We start from the raw sequence: 25,533 nt of genomic DNA, 5'->3' as shown, positions 1-25,533 counted from the left end.
TGGTGAAGAGAAGCAGCTTTCGTCTGCCGCTAATGAAGATTTGTAAACCACACACGGCTATCAAATATGCAGCCTCGCTGCTTATTGTTCCTCTCATACATAAATTGAAATAAAACATCAAGTTGCCATGAGATTTTTTTAATTTTTTTGTATAAAATGCACTTTTTTCAAATTTGCAGTCAAATCTGAAAATAGTTATTTCTTGGACAAAAAGAAAAGTTACATATTGATTAGATCAGTGATTCTCGACCGTGGGTCCACGGCCCCCTAGTGGTCTGTGGTGTAACTGCAAGGGGTCCCTGATAATAAAATATATATATTTTTAAAAAGATCAGCTGATATTTATAGAAACAGATCATTTTACTCAAATGTGAGCGAGATCTTTATCTACCTAAACTACAGAGGGTCACATGACCTTTTTCTCTTTCAATCATCATTCATTGTATTTTAATAAGAAATCTTGCACCGGTTTGCATTGTTGAAGTTACTGCATGACATTATTGATACGAACGTAACACATTCGCATGCTTTTCAAATTAAGAGCCCCCCCTAGTGTTTCACCCGTCAGTTCTTTAAAACGCTTTTATTGTGAAATTATGCAGAAAGCTGTTGGAACACTCATTAACTTGCAATGTTAGTGCTTGAAATAGCAATAATGTAAAAACAAAAACAAAGAAGAATACGAAGAAGAAGAAAAAAGAAGTAGATAATGCTCTTATTAAAAAAAAAAAAGGCTGCTTGTTCCGAACGTAGCCAACTTGAAAAAGACAACAGACGGCAAAACAATACATCATGTTGGGATTTACAGGAACTGATTGGGACGCTCAGCAACTTGGGGTCCTAAGAGTTGATCACAAATTTGCATTTTTTGGGGTCCGGAACCCCAAAAAGGTTGAGAACCACTGGACACATTACCATGACAACAACATGTCACAGCTATAAAAACATCAGAACCTGGCAGGACGTTCCTCCACGACCCAACAAATAACCACCTCATCACTTTATTTGGCACAAAATGCAGAGAAACTCAACTGATTTCATCTGCCTCATGTTTTTTTTGTGGTTTTAAATACCCACTCCGTCTCGTCAGGCCTGTGTGGGCTGACGGCGGCCCGGCTGTCAGACGGTTCTGTTATCATCTCACAGACAGCCAGCCCTTGATTATAATTAGTTTTATAGGATACAGTGGCCAGCGTTGCACATATACACGACTGATGCATCTAAACTTGTTGTGGCAGCTTGGTTTGTAATTTGTGGGTGATACGTCCTCGGTGACGACCCCCCCACACCCTCGTTAGATGATGAGGAGCACAGCTCACTCGGTTTGAAGCCGGCGTTGCCAACACATCTGGCACGGCTGCTGGGCAACGCCGGCTCCAAACACGGCGCCCCTGCAGTCAGCACCGGCTGCTCGGTGCTCCAGGAACAAAATGACTCAGCAGAAGCACCTGCCTGAACAGGTGACGGTGAGGAGTCGTGAGGGAATAAGACGATGGCGGTACTCACCGGCGAGCAGGAAGGTGATGAGGCAGGTTTCTTTGGGCATGTACAGCTTGAGGCGGGAGCCGCTGAAGACGTGTTCCACCACGGCCTCCGACCGGCCCGCTCTCTGCAGGAAGGGCAGGAACTGCTTGGCTTTCTGCGTCTCCTGACGGGTGCGGAGAGAGAAGACGCCGGCATTAACATTTATTTGAAATCCCACTGAGGCCCCGTTTACACGTAGCAAAAACGGTGGTGTCTTCATGCGTTTTGGTCGTTCGTTTACAGGAAAACGAAGCTCAAAGTCACCAAAAACGATCATTTCTGAAAACTCCGGCCAAAGTGGAGATTTGCAAAAACTCTGTTTTCACGTTTGCTTGTAAACAGAGAGAAACGGACATTTAGGCTTCAGAACGTCACATTATGCGCCAGAAACGTCACCAGCGTCATTTGTGTGACCTGTGTTTACAATTTGTTTGGCCACCGTTAATATTTTCTTGTATTTTACCTGTTTTATATTCTAAAGTCACACTAAAAAAGGAACTCCACTTCTCTGTCACTCCAAACCAAAGACTCCCGTTCCATCTTGGAAGTAACTGGGAGTTACACGTGTCATTTGTTGACGTTTTTTTCCAGGATTTTGATTGGCTAGCACAGGGGTCGGCAACCCAAAATGTTGAAAAGGGGCAATATTGGACCAAAAACACAAACAAATATGTCTGGAGCCGCAAAAAATGTCTTGTATAAGCCTTAGAAGGAAGGCAACAAATGCTGTATGTATCTATATTAGTTATAACTGGGGGAAGATTTTTTTTTCATTATGCACTTCGAGAAAAAAGTCGAAATGTCGAGAAAAAAGTCGAAATGTCGAGATTAATGTTGAAGTACAATCTCGAGAAAAAAGTCGAAATGTCGAGAAAAAAAAATCGAAGTGTTGAGATTAAAAAGGAAAGGAAAAAAAGGGAAAAAAAGGAAAAAAAGAAAAAAGGAAAAAAAAAAGTCAAACATTTTTGAAAAAGCTCCAGGAGCCACTAGGCCAGCACTAAAGAGGGGGGTTGCCCTCCCCTGGGCTAGCATGACTTTATCTTCTCATTACACTGCCCCCTGTAGGTTTGGCTGTTCATAGCACCTTAACAGCGTATTTATGCAGGTTCGTGTAAATGATGGTATTTTTCAAAACGTAGAGGGGGAAATATCAATTTTTGTAAATACCCTGCTATGTGTAAATGTGGCCTGAGCTTTGGTGTACTTTTTCCAGACATCTTTATCTCCCCGTTTCCGCCTAATGAAGTCTGCCTCACTTCTCGGTGACACGTCTTGAACCTCATGAATTCCAAAATAATCCTCTCCTCCCTCCCATCCCCGTCTGCAGGGCTGAGTCACTAACTTATCGGTGTATTTGGGCCAAAATTACAAGCCGAGCTAAATCGTGTGTTCAGGCCGGGCCGGGGAGGACTCATGCAAGGAGGAGAAGAAGAAGAAGAGGAATGATGTGCCTACTCCGGGCATAAGGATGGAGGCTCAACAACGATGAGTCAGGGCCCGGGTGGTGTTTATGTGAGGAAGAGAGGAAAGTTACTTTCATCAACGAAAATTATGACTAAATAACGTCATCACCGAACCTTTATCAGAGGAAAACAAGACGCAACCAAATTGCTGGTCATGTGACGATAACGATAATTAAATATATAATGCAATATCGTAGAGGAATAAAAACCAGACTAAAATGTAGATTACAAAATAAAACTCTGCTAAAATGTGTCTCCATTTTCTTTGACCAAAACGAAATGTTATAACAAAGATCCGTAATAAACTTATATATCATATAGATATATATCTGCTCTGGTGCTGGGAGAAGAAGAAGAACCATCTTTGGATACACTTTCCTACATAGACGTGGAAAAGAAAACCCAATGTGTCGTCGGAAAAGAAAAAGACGGGGAGAAATGTGGAAAAATAAATATGTTGTAAACTCAAATTAGAGTCTTCTGTATCTGGAATTAATGTATTCTTGAGCCTATAAGGTAACAATAATATAATAAGATAACCTTGTTTGAATTGTAAAATGGGTTTGGCTAAATACAATCTTTGACTAAAACTAGACTAAAATGGACAATTCTGACTAAAATAAGACTAAAATGCTCAGACTTTTACTCGACTGAAACTTGACACGACTAAAAGGAGAATGAACGTGACTAAAACTAATAAAAACTAAAATGATAACTTGACCCAAAGACTAGACTAAAACTAAAATTGAAACAGGCTGACAGAAACAACGACACATGAGTCGGCCAAAGCAAACAAATTACTTCTCCATTTGCTGCAATACATTTTTTAAACTCTAAATCTCTCATAACACCCCCAAAAAAACATCAACACTAATATGAAAAAACACGTCAGGACCGAAGTGGGGCTGAATCGCTTCAGCCACAGGATGAACCACCTGAACTCCTCCCACTGGAAGCAGAAATAACCCTGGTGAGTGGGAGACGCCACTCGTTCTCACAAACATCCACAGCACCTGCAGTGTTCGTGGGCTGAGCCAGGAGAGGGGGGGGAAGAGGAACAGGACAACCTCATTATGCAACCTTTAGAGGCTGGAGGTGAGTCAAGAGCTGCGTCTCCCACACCGTACCTTTAGAAACCCATCCCTGCTCTATTTGTGCCTCCGTCCCACTCCAACCCCTTCAACCGGCGTGTATCGGGGGGGGGGAACGATGCAGGGAGTGTATCAGGGTCGGTGTGCAGCGTTGCTATTCTTGGGGCCTTTTATTAAAACGCTCATTACATTAACCTCGCCAAACAACTGCTGCAAGCGTGCGCTTCCTCTCTCTCTCTTTCACGTGAACAATTGCTGGCAACGATCCTAGACGGTGCTGCAGATCATGCATGTCTTCCTGGAGACTGGCAGGGAAGCTAGAGGGGGGGGTTTGCATCTGCATAACAATGCTGACAGTCCGGTTTGTTGTTGGTCAGACTGACTGAAGAACAGAGGGACTGTGGGGGGGTCAGTCAGTCAGTCTGACCAACAACAGACCGGACTGTGCAATAACTTTGTGCAATATTACATAACCAGGGGCGAGGCTTCAGGGGGGGCTGGGGGGGGCAGTACTCCCCCGGCCCAGGGCCCAATGGGGCCCCTTTGTGGCACCACTTGGTTCATATTAGGTATAAAGCATTGTATAATATGTTGTGCTGAGATTTTCACACTCACAGTTAACATTAAAACAAAAATTGCAAGTGAATCTCCAAATGTAAAATGGTTGGTCATCAACAGCCGTCTATCAACGTCTTCATCGATCACTTGTCAACAGAACGCAGTAATCCTACAGCATAAACATGAGCGGGAGTTAGAAACACAAAAGTGGAGCGATAAAACGCAAAGAAAAAGAAAAAAGGGAGCAAGAAAAAGCCAAATTGCCCAAGCTAGATGCATATTTTGTTGGCTCTAATCCTCCTCCTGTGCGAGATGAACCTGACGTTGTTAGCAGCGATTCATCCCCGGGGCTGAATGACGAGAGGCTCCAGGCTGCAAAGGGCCCGGCTCTGATATGTTCCGCTACTGTCCATAACACTTATTTCTTTTCTATTCATGGCACTGCACTTTCTATTCTTATTTTTATCTTTATATGGGTGTTTGATTTGTATATGACAGTGCTGAGTGAGTGAGATGGAGATGTCAGTTTCCCTGAGAGAAACTCCCAAAGGGATTAATAATCTGACCTGAACCCACTGACACTGAGCTCTGCAGCGGCGTGGGCCAAGCCACACAAACAAACCACACCTTAGATTAAGTAGGGACCCTGTTCCTCGTTGAAAGTGCAAAACTGGATCAAAACTCTTCCACCAAGTGCCCCATTCAGATTCAGATGACTATTAATCCCTTTGCAAGGTTCCCTCGGGGAAACTGACGCCCTTTGGTACCAGGAGATTGTTAACCCCCTCCCTCAAGAGAGGTTACAAGCCCTTGTAATGGGCAGGGTTGAGTTATTTATAAGTTATTTAGTTATAAGTTTATTAAGTTTAGTAAGTTCATCATAAATTTGGACACCTTTCCTAGAATATATACAGTAATCCCTCTCTTTCACATCTCGCTGCTACACAGATTTGCATTGTGTTCTGCATTCTGATTGGCTAAACAGTCTCCCCGCTTCTTCACTTCCTGCGTGTCAATAACGTTACGGTTTAATATGTACATGTACGTAAAACAGTAGGCCAAATTTAAGTTTGCAAATATTCTCCAAAACATGTTTTCTGAATTTTTATAACTATTATTTTTATCTTGTTAGTCATATATATATATATATATATATATATATATATATATATATATATATATATATATATATGTCATTACTATTATTGTTCTGATCATTATGACAATGTTTTTTTTTTACTTTTTATTTGTCTGAATACAGTAATCCCTCGTTTTTCGCGAAGAACCCGTGATAGGTGAAATCTGTGAAGTAGTAACCTTTATTTTTTTTTTTACAATTACTATACAAGGCTTCAAATTGCAGCGATCAGCCCCGCCCCTGACATTACCTGCTACAAATCCACGTTTCGGTGCCTGGAATCCAGTTGTTTCTGTGAATTGCAGCGATCAATTTGTCTCTCTTAAGCTTATTTTTTGTCAATCTGTAAAACGATAACTCATTTCTTGCTAAATCTATACAGTCGATCTAGTACAGTCGATCGCACAACAGCTCTTTCCCATTTTAGATGTTTTCCAGTTGCTCAAACTGAAAGTTTACGCTGACACTCAGTCTTTCTGCCACACAGTGGGCGAAACCCGCTGTGAAGTCGCATCTGTGACGTCATGCACATTCCCTCTATAGCGAGGGATTACTGTAAATCTGTAACTTGCGTGTGCTCTGACGGGTAAAGGGGGCCGGGGTTTGTTTTTGTATCTTGTATTGTCTACATTAAAAACAATAAAATGTATTACAATTTTTTTTTAAAAGGACAGACCCTCGCGGCTTTAATGTGGGATCGTTTTAACAAGCGAGATGTAAAGTTCAGTCGAGAGAGTAGGGCTCCGCACAGCTCATCTTCTCACTTTTATTAAAGTTCATCAATTATTGAGAACATCCTCCATCCAGCCATGATAACCACTCCCAAGTCAGGTCTCCGCTCCCAACGTGGTCCGGTTCATCCCTCTAATGAAATAACCAAGCTGCCGTGTCAGCACTGCAACTCCCCGTCATCGTTATGTTCACAGGCTTTAATCATTTATCTGTGCCGTTGACACAATAAGACGGGGGGAGGTAACGCCACTGGCAACGGGAAATATAAAGCATCTGAGATCATTAATGTGCTGATGTTAAACTTATTACCTTGATACTAAAAGTCCTGCTTGTGTTTAAGGAGTTTAAACCATTAAAAGTTTAGATGCACCAGAAAAAAAGAAGAAAAAAAAAAAGTTAATGACCCGGGTCTCCGCTCAAACGCACTGGTTTAACACTTTAGAAAGCTTTTTACAAACTGTACAAAGGATCACAAAGTCTGCTGGAAGCACTCAGACTTTTTTCTTTTTTTTCGTTTCTTTTTAAACTTCTGTGTCAGATTAATTTGACCCGAAGTTTTCTGGAGCTGATAAATAAAAGTAGCACAAAAAAGAGCTGATTTTTATTAAAGTTGTGGCTGAGGTTGCTCAAGCGGACCGACTAGTGGCTGCTCGGAATAATGAGCAAACGGGAAGCTTATGAGCAAACAGACGCGCCGGTTTTGTCCAGCTACTCAGGTTTCTCGTGTGTCTGTGCTGCATTTAAGCGATTAAAGGAAGAGACCTGGACTGGTTGTTGTTTGTGTCTCTGCCGGTTCCCGTTTCTGGTTGTTTTCTCTCTCGCAGATTCCAAAGGCTTGTGGGCCCGTTTTTTCCTGTGTTTATCTCATTTCAGACTCTTTTTTTTTTTTTTTTTTTTTTAAAGCTTCATACAATGATGAAGAAACTAGCTTATAGGCTTCTGGCCTCTGTGCAGATTTGGAAGTTAACTAGACCAAGTATGACAAAGTTATGATTTGTTTGGTCATGATTTCATATTTTGAAAAACTTCTCCACACACCATGTGTTCCATTTTTTTTTGTCATGTCGAAAGGCATTTGATCCTACAATTTCACTGCCCTACGACAAACAAGAGATTTTTAATATTTTAATTTTAATGTGTAGGTACCAGAAATCGGGTACTTCCCATTTAATTGCGAAGGACGGCCGCTACGTTCAAGTTATGACTTATATTCATGATACAGTTGATAAAGACCCTTGTGACAATAATATGTGCAGATTTTATTTTGATTGGATGAACGAATCCGTAAATAGAGCACGCAATGTGATGAAAAATGTATATACCCTTGTGTTCAGGATGAAAACCTTATTAAATAGTTCACTTTCGGGGGTGACTGAACGATCTGGATTTTACAGCAATTTATAGATTTTTACAAGACACCGAACTTCGCCGTTTTGTCATGGCGACAGCGTAAACGACAGGGTTACGGTTCTCACTTTTATGTCATCCCATATTTGATACGGCCTGGACAGGTTAGAAAAAAAACTTAAGGAAGGAAAACATGTACGTGGACAAAGAGCTAGAAGTTAACACCAACTGTGGCATGGAATTTATTACCAAGCTTTTTAATTTCAAATAATAATAGAAGTTTCTTTAACAAGAAATTGAAAATATATGTGTTTACATATGAAGACATTGAAGACAGTTATGTTAAGTGCTTCTCTCTGGTGAATTGAGTTGAATTATCCGAGATCCCAAAAGGTAAGGAGAGTTTTGTTTTGTCTCTCCACTTTTTTTCTTGTATTTTTATTGAAGTATTGGTTTATTTTTCTTCCATCAAGAAGTAAATAATAGAGCTGCTGTATGAAAGGATTGTTAATATGAATGTTATGGAAGTGTATTGTCTATAATATGTGTCTAAGATGAAAATATTGTTTGAAAATGTAATATTAGGACCCTAGGAAGAATAGCTACTGCATATTTGCTGTATCTAATGGTGGATCCAAATAAACAAACTGTATACCAGCGAAGAAGAAGACGTGTTCCCGGGTCGTGCAAACAAAGAGGCAGGCTTTTAAAAAAAATGATGCGTACCAATCAGCCATTACTGCGAGATTTAATGGTTCTCTCGCGCTAATGTTCATCCGATGAGGACTCCCGATCAGGCGTCATTAGCCAAACGACGGCTCGCCCCTCCATCGAGCCCCCGGCCACACGTAAACAAGCCGGGACCGAGCACCCGTGATGTTTCCATTAATGCTGCTTATTTTTAGATGCCATTTACAGGGACGATTCTGAGAATCGCTGGCCTAACGTGCCTTTAAGAGTCTGCATTTATGAAGATTTCATCCTAATTATAGCCAGGGCACATTAGAGTAAGAGAACGTGGATGTTTATCCCATTTATCGGCGTCACAGAGAAGCTTTCATCGTGAACGGAACACGTACCCCAGAGATGTCGGCGACTCTGTGGATGGGAACCTCCTTCTTGCTGTGCAGACCTTTCCCGTTCTTGATGGCCCTGCACATGAAAAACAGTAAAAACCATGAACACAGACATCTCAAAACATCTTTATGAGGGTCGAATGATGGTTTTATAATATTTGGAATCCATTAATAATTTATTTTGAAAAGCTCAAGACACTTCCTGAGAGTCCCTGAGGGTAAAGCATTGAGATCTGACAGCCAAGACCTACAGAAGTAAAGCACATAATTCGTGTTAGCCTTCTTTATTTATTCTTCTTTCCTCTCTGGATGGTAGGAATATGTGTATGCATATACATTTGTTATGGTTGTTTTGTTACTGTTTAACGGTAGTATTTTTATTTGTCATTATAACTATTATTTCTGTCCCCTTTTTTGGTGTAAGATGTATATTTGTAAATAAATTACTCAATAATGGAAGACACAGAAATGTTCTGAGGGGTGGGGGTTAATTGGAAATGTAATTTTTTTTTTTTTAAATCTGTTTTAAGCCAAGAATGTAACTGTTTTGTACGGAAGAGTATTAGGGCCAGGCAGGAGAAAACAAATATTTGAGAGGGGAAGATTTTTTTTTTATTGTGCACTTTGAGGAAAAAAAAGACGCAATGTCGAGATTAATGTTGAAATACAATTTCAAGAAAAAAATTGAGATGTCGAGATTAATGTTGAAATACAATTTCAAAATAAAGTCAAAACTTCGTGAATAAAGTCTAAATTTTGCCTTTTTTCTCAACATTTCAACTTTATTCACAAAATTTTGACTTTTTTCTCAACATTTCGACTTTTTTCTCGAAATTGTACTTCAACATTAATCTCAACATTACGACTTTTTTCTCGAGGTGCATAATGAAAAAAAATCTCCCTCTAAAATATTTTTATTTTTCTCCTGCCTGGCCCTAATACTAATACTGCTGTTTAATAAAGAGATTAAAAAAATATATATGTATCTTTATAAGAAAAAACATGGCTAGATTCTTTACATGAAGACAGTACGAGGCAGAAAAGCCACTGAAGATCTGAAGAGCTCCAGTCCAGCAGGGTGATGCAATCCTCCGTGGAGGGAAATTAAGGGCTGAAGATGAAAAAGGGGCGACCGAGGAATCATTATAAAAGAGAACTTATTGGAATAAATGTTAAATGAGAAAAGCAGAGACATGAGATGTGTATTCGGACGCCGAGAGCTGCTTTGAAAAGCCTCAGAGGTCAGAGAAGAAGAAGAAGAAGAAGAAAGAGGAAGAAGAAAGAGGACCTGTGGCTGCAGCAGCCATCGTGCCAGCGCTCCCTCTCCGTGACGGAGACCGCTGCCTCGGAGACAGAACATGTTCGTGCACGCGAGCATCGACCGTATAGATGTGCATCTAACAGCCGGGAGGAGGGTCCTGCAAGGCTGCGGGCCACCGGCTCTGCGCAGCGGGAACTAAAAATACAAGCAGGGCTGTACGCAGAAACCTCTCATCAACTCTAATAGAACCCCACCAGGGACAAAGAGCAGCGAGGAGAGAGGAGGGATGGAGGAGAGGAGGGGGGTGAGAAGAGAAGAGAGAAGACCCAGAAGATCAAGGCCAGAGAAGGACGAAAGTGAAAGCAGCTAAGCCGCAGACAAGGGCACGATGGGAGGAAGAGGCGGAATAGCAGGAGAAAAGAGGGCAGGTAACCAGAAAGAGGGAGACAAAGCGTTAATCCTATAAAAAGAGGTTGAGGCTGCATCTCCTCCACCTACAGCAAGCAGATCTTAATCTACGGCGGAGTAATAAAGCTTGTACTAAATCTCCCCGCTGCACCTCCATATAATTATATTCATAGGGCCTTGTGTAAAGAGAGAGTCTGATTTAGCGTCTGGAGCGCGCCGAGCATGTGTGCGCTCAGGCATTTAAAAAAAGAAAAAAAAATGGATGAGTAAATATTTAAGAGTAATGACATGAAAATTAAACAATGACTGATAGCTTGTGACTAATGACGGTGACGCTGCTGAGCGATGAGGGAGCTGCCTCACCTGTACCATTAACAACAAAAGGCCAAGCGCTTCTGATGCTCGTCATCAGAGACATTAGTCAAGTTCCTTAAAAGGATCGGTGGAGCGAGCGCGTTTGATGAGTCACCCGCTCGTTTTTGTACAAATGAAAGAAAGAAAACAGTCATAATAATCGTCCTTGGGGAGAGCGGTTATGTCAAGTGTGTGTTTCTCACCGCGCCTCTGCAGCCAGCAGCTCGTCGTAGTGAGAGGAGCGCTGGTCGTCGTCCTGCCGGTACCTGATGCAGGTGGCGAAGCCTTTGCTCACCAGCGCTTCTGCGATGTTGCTGGGGAGAAAAGAACCAGAGGAAGTTAAAAACGTGCAAGGCTTAAATAGCCACATATTTCATTAAGACAATCAGACATGATTCAACTGGTTCAGGAAAACTATAACGAGATGCTGGGGACTGAGACTCTGTTTATAAATGCCCCTTTTCCACTGAACCGGTTCCAGGGCTGGTCTGAGAGACAGAGACATTTTCAAATAAGAATAGAGTTTGAGCAACTGGAAAACATCTAAAATGGGAAAGAGCTGTTGTGCGATCGACTGTACTCATAGATTTAGCAAGAAATCAGAGTTATCGTTTTACAGACTGCAGAAAAATAAGTTTAAGAGAGACAAATGGATCGCTGCAATTCACAGAAACAACTGGATTCCAGGCACCGAAATGTGGATTTGCGGTTCCCATTTTGTATCAGGTAATGTTGGATTTTTGGGTAGCTAACGTTAAACGGTCAAATCATAAAGTTCAGTGTCCTCATCACTTTAATTTCGCCAACAAATCCTGCCTTGAAGTCGGACCAAGCGCCAAGACTTTTGTCTGCCTTCAAGCTTTGCTTCGTGTATTTCCCCAGCGTAGAAATTAAGTACATATAAATATCAGGAAACTGGATTCGTGGCCAAATATTAATGTCCATGGACCACTGGTTCTTGGTAACTGTACCAAATATTAATGTCCATGGACCACTGGTTCTTGGTAACTGTACCAAATATTAATGTCCATGGACCACTGGTTCTTGGTAACTGTACCAAATATTAATGTCCATGGACCACTGGTTCTTGGGGTAACTGTACGGGTCACTGTCAAGTCCAACTGCCTTTAATTTAAGCCGATAATCGGCTGTTATCCCGTCTTCTCCACTAGTTGCAGCCATTTTTGCCACTCAGTGCGAGTAAGGGGGCGCAGTCCAGTGCACGTTAATTTTAAACGCTGCTTTACAACGTCAGTAGTGCCGAGTATCCGACCACAAGTATGGAAATTGTGACTAATGCTCCGACCCGTAACACAAAGCCACGTCGGGTGAAAAGCATCGGTCCTGCTGACCGCCTGATCGTTCACGGGCGCGATATCAACCGTCCTCACATCCACGCGTCGGCTAATGCAGGGCTGTAATTGGATGTTTGCAGGGCCGGGTCCTGACCTCCATGCAGACGAGCACCATCAAACATGAGACAGCTGCTGGATAAAAAGGGATCCGGCGCGCCGCGCTGTTTTGTAACTCCAGCGACACAAAGAAAAAGGCAGGAGATAATTGGAGCTTTCAACGCTTTTTTGAGTCAAACAGACCTCTAAAGCTTAATTTCGTGTCATGACACATCAAATCTCCTCTTTCTGTTGTGATTAAATGTGCACCAGTGAAAGACCCTTATCTGGGAGCTAAAGAATAAAAGAAAAAGCACTCTCTTCCACAGCAGTTCGTGTAAATTAAAAACACTTGGACCGGGTTGACCCTTTCAAAATAAGAGCGCCCTATTAAGTTAAATCTCACTTAGATTAAGCATCTCGCACCGGATAAATTTAATTAGTGACGTACAGATCAGTTACCGTATTTTCCAGAATATAATACCATATAATATACCATATTTAATACCGAGAACCAATGCACTAAAGAGGGCTAAAATGTATAGAGCAGTAACATGTTGATAAAAGCTTCCACCACTTTTAACCGTGATAAACAATAAAGCTAGATTCAAAAATAAATTAGGAAAAGCAGTACGTAGAAAGGAAGTGAGTTTTAGTTTTAGTTTTTTTTTCTGAAATTCTTGGTTTATTCTGAAATTCTGAGTGTGTATAATGGAATATTTTTTGTTGTTTGGTTCTGGCTGGTTTCAACAATTTAAGGGTTGAATTCCATCACATCATCATCATTTTTGTTTAGTTATGTTTTAATTGTAAGGATTGTGATTTATTATTTTATGTGTGCAATGTTGGACATCTTAGATGTTATCATTTATTTCATATTTTATGTACTTTATGGACCCCAGGAAGATTAGTGGTCGCCATAGCGGCAGCTAATAGGGATCCACCCAATAAACAAACAACAATAAACATAAGTCGCTCTAGGGTATAAGTCGCACCCCGGCCAAACTATTAAAAAAAAAAAAAACGCAAATTATAGTCCGAAAAATGCGGTACATGGAATCTGTTCTCGGGTTTCACTTTTACACAGCGACTGCTGGTCTCGGCTCGGCGTGGGAAACAGAACCAGAAGAGAGACCAGCCAGCTATTTACTTACATTCCTCCGATGGTGACCGTGGCACAGGTGCGTTCTGGGAAGGCGGGCGTTCCTTCTCCTGGACCGGTTGCAGCTCTGATGTAGTCGACCGTCACGTTGACCTGAAGAGGAACGTGAGAGAGAGGTCAAAAAACAAGGCAAGTTTATTTGTATAGCACAATTCAACACAAGGTAATTCAAAGAGCTTTACATCAACATTAAAAGCAGCAAGACACAATTAAACATTAAATAACAAATAAAATGAATCAAAAGGATAAGGAAAGAGGTCAAATAATAAAAAGCACAAGTTGTTAAAGAATAAGGGCAGTAGAGTACAGCAGGTACATCTCATTCTTACAATGGCAAGAATTACGTTTCTATACGGTCAAAACGTACAAATACCGGGTCAAATACAGGATTAGAAAAGTAATCTGTGCGGATTCGTGTGGTGAATTACACCAATTTGACAATTCTATGCCACAATGCCTGTTTCCAGGTCTTATTTCACACAACTGACAAGAATTACGTTTCTATACGGTCAAAATGTACAAAGACCAGGTCAAATACAGTATTACAAAAGTAATCTGTGCCGATTTGTGTGGTGAATCAAACGAATTTGACAATTCTACATCACAATGCCTGCATTCAGGGCCTATCCATAACTTTGCGCGGTTTTCAAAAAGTATTTAATTTAAGAGTATGCTTAAATAAATTAAATGATAAGAAAAGAGGTAAAATAATAAGCACAAGTTGTTAAAAAATAAGGGCAGTAGAGTCCAGCAGGTAAGTATTTAATTTAAGAGTAGCTTTGGTAAACAGTAATGTTTTTATCCTGATTTAAAGGATCTACAGTTGGAGCAGACCTCAGGTCTACAGGAAGTTTATTCCACCGGTGAGGAGCAGAATAACTGAACGCTGCCTCACCTTGCTTGGTTCTTGTTCAAGCAAGTAAATAAAATAAATAAACACACTAAAAGTAATGAGAAACAGTGAAGGAGGCGAGAATCATGGGTATAAATACTACGGGGAGGGAGGGTTGTGCCTATGTGTCTTTGTGTGTCCCACTTCTCAAGGTCACCCCCAGTCAGGGCGAATCACATCAGGCGGCGGTGCAGAGCTCCCCAGAGGAGCCGTATTAACACACTGGATGTTTGGGACAACACACACACACACACACACACACACGCACACACAGCAGCGATGGAACCCACATGACCCACACAACACAGCTCCTCGGGGGTCGACTCCCCCCCCCCACCCTGGAGATACAGTTTTGTCACTCAGCTGTGAGCGTGAGCTTCATCCAGGGCGGGGGACAGGGGAAGCCTCGGCGGCCAGACGGAACCAGCCTCACAGCAGGGAGGCAGACACACAGTTTAATTCATCTTTAATTCAGAATTAAAATGAAATCAGACTTAAAATGTGTACAAATGACCATGACCAAACACCTAATTCCGAATGAAAATGGCCATTCCGAATTAAACTTAATTCCGAAGTGGCTGGTTTATTCCGATTTTAAGTCCGAATAGAATAATTCCGCGATCACAGTATGCAGAAGTTTTTCACAGCATCTGAGAGTAAATATGAGTTGGATGCAGATTTTTGTTACCAAAAGTGATAAAAGAAGTTAAGATGTATTTCTTTTAAAGGGGTCCAGATGTGGAATAGTCAGTAGTACGTTTACATGCAGCAAAGAAATTGGATTTCTGATCGTATCAGATAAACATCCAGAAGACCCAATCACTTGTCTGAGTTTACATGCTGTTCTGAGAATCGGATAAATGGCCAGAGCATGGCTGACTCCGCGACGCTATGTGACGCTGTAACCATTGGCGTCAATGTACGCCTTCCGTATATTTTTCCCACTTTATTTTGATCTGCTCCGGTGTCCTGATGAAGCTTCTGCCATCTCTTTCTTCATGTTGGTGTTTAAACAACTATTTAACACGCGCCGTCTCCTTTCACTTCCGGGTGAATGCCCCAGAGGAAATTCTCCAGCATGCGCAGACTGCAATATCCGATGTCTCCGTATACATGGCGTTAAAGCTCCGACTCTGAACGAATTATCTAGGTGTTGCTATCCGATCATTAAATGTCCGAAATAGGTCAGAAGTAGATCGGTTTAAGGTGTTTACATGCAGTTTAAAAGTCCGAATGATGTCTTATACGATCAGAAATCCGATTGAACTGCTGCATGTAAATGTAATGACTGTTGATCTCAAACTTAAGCAATGTACTTCCTTTATGATGTTCAAAAAAAAATAATTATGTGCATTTATATTTGGGAGTTATAGTTGTTATTGAACACTTCAGGTGGAGCTTTGTTTGGTTACACACACACACACACACACACACACACACACACACACACTTTTGGGGTTAGGTAGCGATAGCTTAGCTCAGACTGCGACGATCAGATCTCAAGATTTGGGTCGATTGCTGTTATTGTTTTGGTTGGCTCCGTGGCGGTTTCGTGTTTTGTTTGTGGTTTTTTGTTGCAGATTTCCAGTGCTTGACGTGTGTTTCCGTGTGTTCCTGCTTCCTGGATTGGCAGTGGATGTCGTCACCCACCCCCCCCAAAAAAAAAAAAAAAAAAAACACTGGGTTTGTATGTGTATATTTATGTATATGTGTATGCATATGTATGCGTTTATATATGTATATATATTAAATATAGTAATAATGCACATATATATACACCTTTGGTTTCTACCATCATGGTATCAATCATTAATATGTGTGCAGACAAGGTAAAAAAAAAAAAAAAAAAGCAATGTACTTCCTTTATGATGTTCAAAAAAAATAATTATGTGCATTTATATTTGGGAGTTATGGTTGTTATTGAAAAGGGGAAAAGAGATATGTATGTGTATGTATATGCATCTATGTGTGTACATGTATGTATGCAAGTGTATGTACAGTATATGTACAGTATATGTATATATTATACGTTTGTTTTTTTGTTTGTGCTTTTTTTCTTCATACTTGACACCATGTATTGTGTAGTTAAGTTGTATAGTAGATGGGCATTAATAAGCTCTGCTTCTGCCTGAGCCTTGCAATCAAATTGTAAAATTTGTCTCTTCCTTGTTGCCTTGAAAAGGTGTATGTATATATATATATATATATATATATATATATATATATATATATAAAACGCAATTTCCGGTAGACATCTTAACGTAATGCGTAAAGACGTCCCCCTCCCCCGATCAAACGTGTTTTCCATGTAAACCTCAATTCGGAATTACTATTTCCATGTAAACTCGAAGGAAAATAGTTTAATTCGGAATTATTTAATTCGGAATAATTCATTCAGAATTAAAAAACACCATGCAAGCGTGGCCATTGGTGCACTAAATCGAAGGTTTAAGAGCTGCATGCCGCCCGTGTCAGACGTGTGGGAGGGTGTGTGTGTGTGTGAGGGGGGTTAATAAGAATATGCAGGAATCCAGCACCAAATCCAGCAGATATGTGTGGCGACTGCACTACCGCTATTTCTACACTATTGGAGGATTGACTCCAGTGCTTTTAAGGATTGACACGACTACTAACTAGTCCCAAAGTCCTCTAGCAGAATAACCAGCTCCAACACCCCCCTCCACCTCAGAAAAGTCCTGAATAGTAAATGTTACTGATTCAAATTGGACTTAATTTGGAGATGAAACCTGAATTTTAAATATTAAAGATTAAAATTACATTATTTACCATTACAGTAATCAGATTACACCGTATATCAGCATCACTGAAATGGACCTGATGCTTAATCAATCCCAACGATATCAAATATTATTCATATATTTATTCAAACAAGGCCGTTATAAACACAAAACTGTAATTAAATACAGACACATGCAGATGCACCAAGACATTAAATCAAATTTAAAATACAAATAGTTTATAAAACTGTACATTAACAAGAGGAAGAACTGCTGATCACCAGATTCTGTCACCTTGGTCTGCGTCCGAGACCTGGAGAGACCCAGAGACCGAGAAAAGACCAAGACCACAAAAAGTGGTCTAGAGACCAAGACCAGTATCGAAAACTAAAGGTCTACTATGGAGCAACAGTTTGAGGGATGAGCCATCAGCCTTCGTCTCCTTTTAATCAAACCGTCACTTCTGAAGCTGCAGGACAAAAACAAGACAGTCATGTCAACAGTCCGGTTTCTGTCCGGCCCACGGTGGTGAACTACAAACACTAGACACATATCGGTATTAAACTTGGCGACTAACAGCATTTCTAATCAGCCGGTGCCTAAATTTCAATTTAAAAAGGCAGAAAACAAGAGCAAAGATGACTGTTGGTGCAGTGAATCACCCCCTCTGCAGAAGTGGGCTAGTGAGAGCCTGAGGGTGTTTGGATGACACGATTATTCTCTCCAGTCTGAAGCATCAATACATCAATATGTTTACTTGTAAATAAATAAAGCACAGACACCAGGTCCAATTAAAACATCACATTAAATTCTTACGTGATGTCAGCTCCTCTGAAATCACACTAAACTTTATTAGCCCATCATAATCCAGTCTGGAGTAGTATTACTTGTGCATGTGTGTTGAATTAGATCGTAGGTGCGTTGTGTTTGTCAGTTGTTTTGGTTTGTGGCTCAGTAGGTCAACCGCCAACCGCCCCGCACCAAAACACCAAAGAACCTCCCGCCCCGTCACCAGGGAGCTGCCGTACTTCCACCAGGAAATCCATGTTCAACCCACGCTGGTGTGCTGGACGTGGACGACACCGATCCAGTTACAGCCACGGCTGGACCAAAGGACGAGCTCCAAGCGGAGCTGGGCGGAAATGTGAGCGTAATAATAATACATTTTATTTATATAGCACTTTTAAAACATCTCAAAGAACCTACATGTGCATAATCATAGATATGTAGATATGTACATTTATTAATATATGTAGATACATAGATTTATATTATGGATATAGATGTGTTGTATGTAGGTACGTATATAGATATGTTTTTTACGTACAGTATTTATATATCTATATCTCTATTAACCCTTGTGCTGTCTTCGGGTCAAGGAAGGAGGAAGGGAAGAAGGAAGGAAGGAGATAAGGAAGGAAAATGGCGGTAAATATATGAACCAGTATATATAACATCTACTCTGACAGTATATAGTATAAGAGTATAGTAGAGTTCAAGTATATTGTTATATCATTGCTGTCTATTGTTCTCTATTATATTGTAGTATTATAGTAAAGTAATGATAATGTAATACTATACATTATAATTACTTCTATTATTACATACATAGTATCACAACTAAATGCTGGGTGTTTGTTTAGTTTTCTTTGATTTTGACTATGTATATATACATATAATTGAGTATTATATCACTGTATTGAACAGTTATTAAAGTAGGTAAGGGTGTTTTATAAGTAAGTTTATTGAAACTCTTATGTGTAAGAATGTATGCAAGATTCAAGGGTAGGGCTCGATAAGTGTTTACTTCAATCCTACTCCGTTTGTATTTTATTTCTTTACTTTTTTGTATTCTTTTTTTTTTTTAACATGCATGTTTGAAATAAATCTTCAAATCATAATCAGACGAGCTGGGACAGAAACGGACCCAGCAGACGTCCAAGCCAACTCCGATATTCACCTCCCAATAACCGAGAAGGAGTCGGACATCAGGACCCTTTCTCATCATCATTATTGCTCCTCTGCATCAGCTGGAAGGCCATGAGGTTCCAGCAAACCCCGTCATTAATTCAATAAAAACCAAACCCCATATACAAACATGGAGTCAATTTAAATGTAAACTTTTCCTATAATTTTAAAAAGATAACAGCAGCAGCTGCAAGGGTTTCCAATAAAACATTTGAATTAAAAGTACAGAAACCGGGAGGGATGAACAAACACATCATCCAACCTTTCAAATACATTTAAAAGAATGCTTAACATAAAGCAGACAAATGTCCCCATTATTTATATTATAGTTTTTCTCCATGAATGTAGAATTGAATCAGACCCATCCAGACTCACGGCCAGACTGTTATTATTAGTTTTAAATTGGCTGAGTGGAATGAGCTGAACTGGGCCTTGAGACCACATTTGTTTGGATGTTTTTATATAAACAGTTGCTTTGTACGTTGAGTCTCTGGTACGAGAGATTCAGTTATGAGTAGTGGTGGGACTCGATTAAAAACATTTATCTAATTAATTAGAAGCTTTGTAATTAATTAATCGCAATTAATCGCAAATCAGTATTTGACACGTGAAGCAACATTTTTCAATTTAAATGGATTTTGGTATATGACTGAATCATTGAATTGGGACTCCCCCTTCTGGAAGTGATGACACCGCGAAAGCCAGAATATCAACACAGTAGGAGAAGAAGAACAACAAGGAAGGAACCGGAAGAACGCCAATGCAAAAGTATTGCAAAAGTGGCGCCACCTAGTGTCGCAGAGTTGAACGCACCTCACTCAATAATCGATCGTCTTCTCGCGCATGTAAACTTGGATTTCTGGGAAAGTTCAGTTTAATCCTTAGCTGGATTTAGATGTGGATGGAACCACACAGTGATGTGGTTGTTGCTCTTTGACAAAAGATGTCGATCATCAGAATCTGATTGATTCTAGCTGTTGCTCTGATGAACTCTCACTCAGTCTCAGTGTAACCAATCACTGTGCAATAGTAATAACCACAATCATATGCTATAACAATGCACCTTTCAATAAAAAAAATACCTCATACTGCTGCACCTTTCACTTTTTTATTGTATATATGTTAATAAGAGCGACATTTGTCTATTTACTGTTTGCTACTATTTAAATCTGGCTTCAGTCAGCAAAATAACCAGAGTAAAATTCCCTGTCTGGCATGTTCATACTTGGCCAATAAAGCTGATTCTGACAAAGCATCAAATATAAATCACCTTATGCTGTACTTTGCTGCCCTGCATTTCCCACATATCCTCCGGTAGAGGATCCAAACACCCAGAGTTTGGACCCTCCGGTAGAAGACTGTCCAACTTAGGCAGGCTTGGTGGTTTTTGTTTTAATTATTTGTCATTAAGTACTTTTTCATCAAGATACAATGTGGCCAATAGCTTGATTTAGATGTTCATGTAACCGCTAGGCCTGTATTGAGAAAAAAAAAAAAAAGAAATTCCGATTCTAAATCGATTCTCATATTAATTCCTAAAAATTGATTCGTATGTCTAAAGATAGATTTTTTTTTTTCATCATTACATTACAACTTTTGGTATTTTTTTTGTTTATGCTCAAAAGGAGGAATGTTTTGTTGGACACAAGAATAACTGGTGCCATGTTTTTGCCTTTAAATATGTTTTAAAAAAAAGGTATAAAACATTAATATTTTCAGTTCTAATTGCATAAATTGTCTATATTTCATTACTTTATATACTGTCTTGGGGTTACATTTGCATAAAATGCTAAAAACCAAATTCTCAAAAATAAAAAACCGAAATAGTACAAAAATGGAAAAAATTAAAACAATGTGGGAAAAAATAAAAATGATTTCATACGTCTCTGTTTGCTGCCCTGGATCTGTTTGATAATTCTGACCCACGATGTTTCTGAAAGCAGTTATATCAGCATTCTGGGAGATGATGTCATATAATTCATGCAACAGCTCAAAAAACTGTTTTAATAACACTAACCCAAATCAATATCGGAATCGAATCAAATTAAATCTTGATAATCGATTCTGAATCTTAAGAAACTGAATCGATTCTTGACATTTGAATCGATCCCCAGCCCTAAAGATATACAATGTTGCCAATAATAGTTGCATGTAACCACACTGAGTGGCTCAGAAGCGCCGGGGCTCGTACCTGACCGAGGTTAAGGGATGGGAGAGGATTAGTTTGTGATCGCACATGCAGGCGTCTTATCTGAGCCTGAGTCTCACATCAGGGCTGTGCCCGGCAGCAGGTAACGACGGGGACGATTAACCCTGCAGGGGCGTCTCCTGTCTGGAAGCAGCTCCCCACCGCTGCCATTAGCCCTGCCGTCCTCACAGCTCAGACACAACCGCTCATGGAGCGGACTCAAACTCACGGAAACAGAAAAGGCCATTGAGACGATTTAGACGATCCAAAACTGTTCCGTTATCTGTAATTAATGCAGACGTGGCCAGGCAGGGAAACGCGAATATTCATGAGCTGAAGTTGACAAAACAATATGAAAAAGGAGGAAAAATTCAATCAAGATGGCAAGGTTGAGATGAAACGACACGGCGTAGGAAAACGAGAGCGCCGACAAACAAACAAAGATGTGCAGACGAGATTTAAACCCCATTAGCGGAGGTGATGACAGATAATCAACTTTGACCAGCGGTATTAGAGGAGTTCTAGGCCAATTTTCCACGGGCCGTCTAACAGATCTCCTGATAGAGCAAATCCTTCTGTAGCAACCCCTCGCAGGAGGTGAAATAGAGAGGCGGATGCAGTGGATGGATCGGAAAGTGGGGGAGTGATAAGAACAGCAGGAGAAGTGAGAGACTAAATGTGTTTGTTCTGCCGAGGCGACGAGCAGCATGGGAATATTTGCCAGAAGAGCCATGTCTGCGACATGTTTTGATGACTAATAAAGACCGGTCTCTGTTATCCTGTCAGTTATTTCCTCTCCCTCGAAAACTACTTTCAGCTGATGGAAGTTAAATCAGAGGATCTGCAGAGCTTCACCAGTGTACTTGCCGTTCAGCTGAAATCAACCTACGACGGATGGAAACTGTGTTCCTAAACAGGAACACAGTGTAACGCACATGCTAAACTGTTCTGGTGATGGAAAGAAAATTGCCCCGAGATTCGATTTTCAAAATTGGGTGGACTTTGTGTCTCTTAACTGGGGTTGATTTAGTCACTCGTCCCCCACCCCTAACGGGATGGTTTCTCTCTCATCCCAGGCATGTTGGAGCTTGAACCTGCTGCTAAGGAACTGCCACTGCAGAGACTCATCTCTGCATCATTTCTTCTGTTTTAATGTCCTTTGAAGAAGCCACGCCCCGACCTGGTCACGTGATCGGAAATTTGGGCCCATCATGTGATTGCAGAGTGATCAGGAGGAAATAATCGACCGTATTTTGCGTATTATAAAAGGTGCTTAAAATCCTAACATTTTCTCAAAAATCGTCAGTGCGTCCTATAATTCGGGCCGCTTTACGTATGAATGTTGTGCTAACTGACCTCGAACCAGTTTTATGTACATAAGTACATTGAGCTCAAAAATTCGACTTCGGTAGCGATGAAGTCGCTCCAATTGATCGATGTTCGGACCGTTCAGACACACTAAAGTCGGTGCTTGGTTGGATTCGGGTTGCACCGTCAGACATCGTTAGATAACTAATTATGTAGCTACAATCAACCATCATCCAACATCTAGTCCACGTTACCTTACTGAAATTGGACGTCAACGTCAGGTTTTTAGTCTAAACTCAGTTTATCCAGTTATAATCCAATGTTGGAATATAACGTTGTTCCAACCTCACACTAACTTCAGGTGTCTGCTAACGCTGGCAACGATGAACCAATCAGAGAACAGGACGTAGTACGACGCTTAGCGCCTCCACTTTTTATTGGTGGATTCATGGAAGACGAATTATCTAAAATGTGAAAGTATTTTTCCATTTTAGTTACAACTGAATGATATTCTGAGTTATTGTGAACGAGTTGAATAAAGTTACCAGACTGTTTTGCTTCACTTTATATACGTTTTATCATGCGCCTTATGTATGAAGTTAGACCTGTTCATTGATGTATACGCCTTATAATGCGGTGCACCCAATTGTCCGATAAATGCTGTAATTCATTTTCCATTTTTATGTCACTAAATTACATGATTTAATTAATTGTATACGTTACCAATCATCTATCGATAACTTTCATGGTTAACAGTTACAGTTTGAGGCTGGAAGTTGCAGCTGTAGCTAGTACGCCGACGTCAGTGGCGCCAACTATTAAGCTATTAAGTTTTCAGAGTTGCCACATCTTTGTTTTCCCTCTTCAAAAAAGCGACATTGAACAAGGTGTGTACAATAAAAATGACATCTTATTTGAACTTTTCACATCCTCCCTCACAAATTACGACCAGAGCAACAACCCCAAGGAGAAGCTCCAACATGCAGAGACCCGAGTGACGTCTCCTGTGACTGATAACAGCCTCCTCCGTAAGATGTTGAGATCTGCATAAATCTGGATGTGCTGCCTTCCCATGATGCTTTGCATAGTCGTCACCCACACCTTGTTTAAAAACAGATGACGGGGATTGGAGGTATGCTAGAATAAGCTTTGCTTTCCTCCCGTTTCACACCACTGAGCATATTGCCTGGGCTTCATTAGATACGACTTTGGTCAAGCTAATAGCCGATGCAGTCGGAGGACGGGACAACACGCAACATTATTACACTTAAAGTCCCTGGCACGCTCTCAAACCTCCAGCTCCTCGTTGTTTTAACAGACTTCCTCCATCACGGCAGAGGTAAAGTGTTGGATCGTGACCCGAGAGAGTTGCAGAGTCTCATTAGTTGCTGCATTAGAATCAGTCCCGTCTGCGTAGGATTATAATTAAGGTTGCAGCGGATTCCCTCCCGTGACGGACAGTCACGGGTCCAAACTGAGACCTTCCCACCGCGCCGACCGCACAGCTGCCCCACAATTAAATCTGAATAAAACATTAATATTAAAAACACCTGAACAGGACTTGTGTGTTCTCTGAAACCCTCTCCTCAAGAGAATGCATGTTTTAACTATAAGACTTTACAAACCTGTGGTTTTGCTCCCCTGAAAACATGAAAAATGTTTGGATTTTGAGTGTTTTTGATATTTGAGACCAGAAACTGGAGGCTCGCCTTCATTTAAGCATCAGCAGGCAAAGCCTGTATTACACATCGGAGCTGAAATGAAGATGTAAGGACGTCCGTTCTTATTTAGCTGCTGCTGGAGATGAAATCCTTGCAGGCGTATTGCAGAAGTTCGAAAACCCCAAAATAAAGCTGGGTTCACCATGAATGATTGACATCTTCAACTTATTCAGACCTGAGGCGTCCTCTTAATATGGGAACCAGTATTTCGATGCTCGATGTTGCATCAGGTGTTAGAGACGCGTACGGAGGAGAGACGGACAAGGAAACTATGCAATCATAGTAAAAGTATGATGACAGAGCGGGGCGAGTGTGAGTCCTGCCGCCGTTTAGGAGCCTATAATCGCAGCCGGCTGTCATTTAACAACACGAGCTTCGCTTGGGAGAAAAACCACAATCTTGTGGCAGCAAACGGTTTAAAAAACGAGGAGTAATGCTGGAAGTGTGGGCTAGAAAGTGGCACATTTATACATGCGTTATGGGAAGGTTTTAAGATCCTCCCCTTATGGGAAAAAGTTACAGATTATATGAGCAAATCATTAAATTGTGAACTTCCCAGATCACCAAGACTGTTTCCTTGGAGACAGAACTGCGGTACCTCTGTTGAACAAATATAGTTTTAGAATATTAAAAACTGAACATGCACGGACTATTCTGAGGGGTTGGAGGGAACCACAAACTCCCACACAGTGTGTGGAAAACAGATGATTTGAGACGGTGGCGTGTGAGAAGCTGCTGGGAGATTAAATTGTGAAAATGATATGATAAAAGAAACATGGAATACTTTTGGTAAAGAGATGTGTTAATTTGCCTGCCTTTGCCTATTTACTTACCTTCCTGTCTTAACTTTAGTTCATTTATTTTCAGATTTATTTTATTTATTTTTTACCATTTGCCGTTATGAGTTGTTTGATTTATTTTCTTTTTTGTATATTGTTGATACTGATATTAATTTATAAATGGGTATATTTATATCAGTGTATATAGGTGTGAGGATGTGTTATTGATATTCATATAACATTTGTGTGTGAGTGATATATATATATATATATATATATATATATATATATATATATATATATATATATCTTTTTGTTTAGAAATTAAATGAATTTTGATCATAATGAAATAGATTTTAGGGGTAGGATTTAATACGTTTTTACTTCTTCCTACTCCTTTTCGAGCATGTTAATTATGATGGATGCATGTTTTT

The 25,533-nt window shown here is 40.5% G+C and overlaps 1 protein-coding gene across 1 annotated transcript in view; it reads right to left on the bottom strand.

Moving 5' to 3' along the window:
• Nucleotides 1-25,533, bottom strand: part of snd1 (staphylococcal nuclease and tudor domain containing 1) — a 275,137-nt gene that overhangs the window by 193,301 nt on the left and 56,303 nt on the right. Inside the window, exons 12-15 of the mRNA XM_061714247.1 lie at nucleotides 13,498-13,598; nucleotides 11,156-11,266; nucleotides 8,933-9,005; nucleotides 1,507-1,648 (exon numbers count right to left, since the gene is read on the bottom strand). Coding sequence (XP_061570231.1) covers nucleotides 1,507-1,648; nucleotides 8,933-9,005; nucleotides 11,156-11,266; nucleotides 13,498-13,598 — 427 coding nt within the window. The remainder of the gene's footprint in view (nucleotides 1-1,506; nucleotides 1,649-8,932; nucleotides 9,006-11,155; nucleotides 11,267-13,497; nucleotides 13,599-25,533) is intronic.

Source organism: Cololabis saira, chromosome 23, assembly GCF_033807715.1.
Source record: "Cololabis saira isolate AMF1-May2022 chromosome 23, fColSai1.1, whole genome shotgun sequence".
NCBI classification, from domain to species: domain Eukaryota; kingdom Metazoa; phylum Chordata; class Actinopteri; order Beloniformes; family Belonidae; genus Cololabis; species Cololabis saira.
The sequence above is the reverse complement of the archived record's forward strand: the minus strand, read 5'-3'. Positions and strand labels throughout refer to the sequence as shown.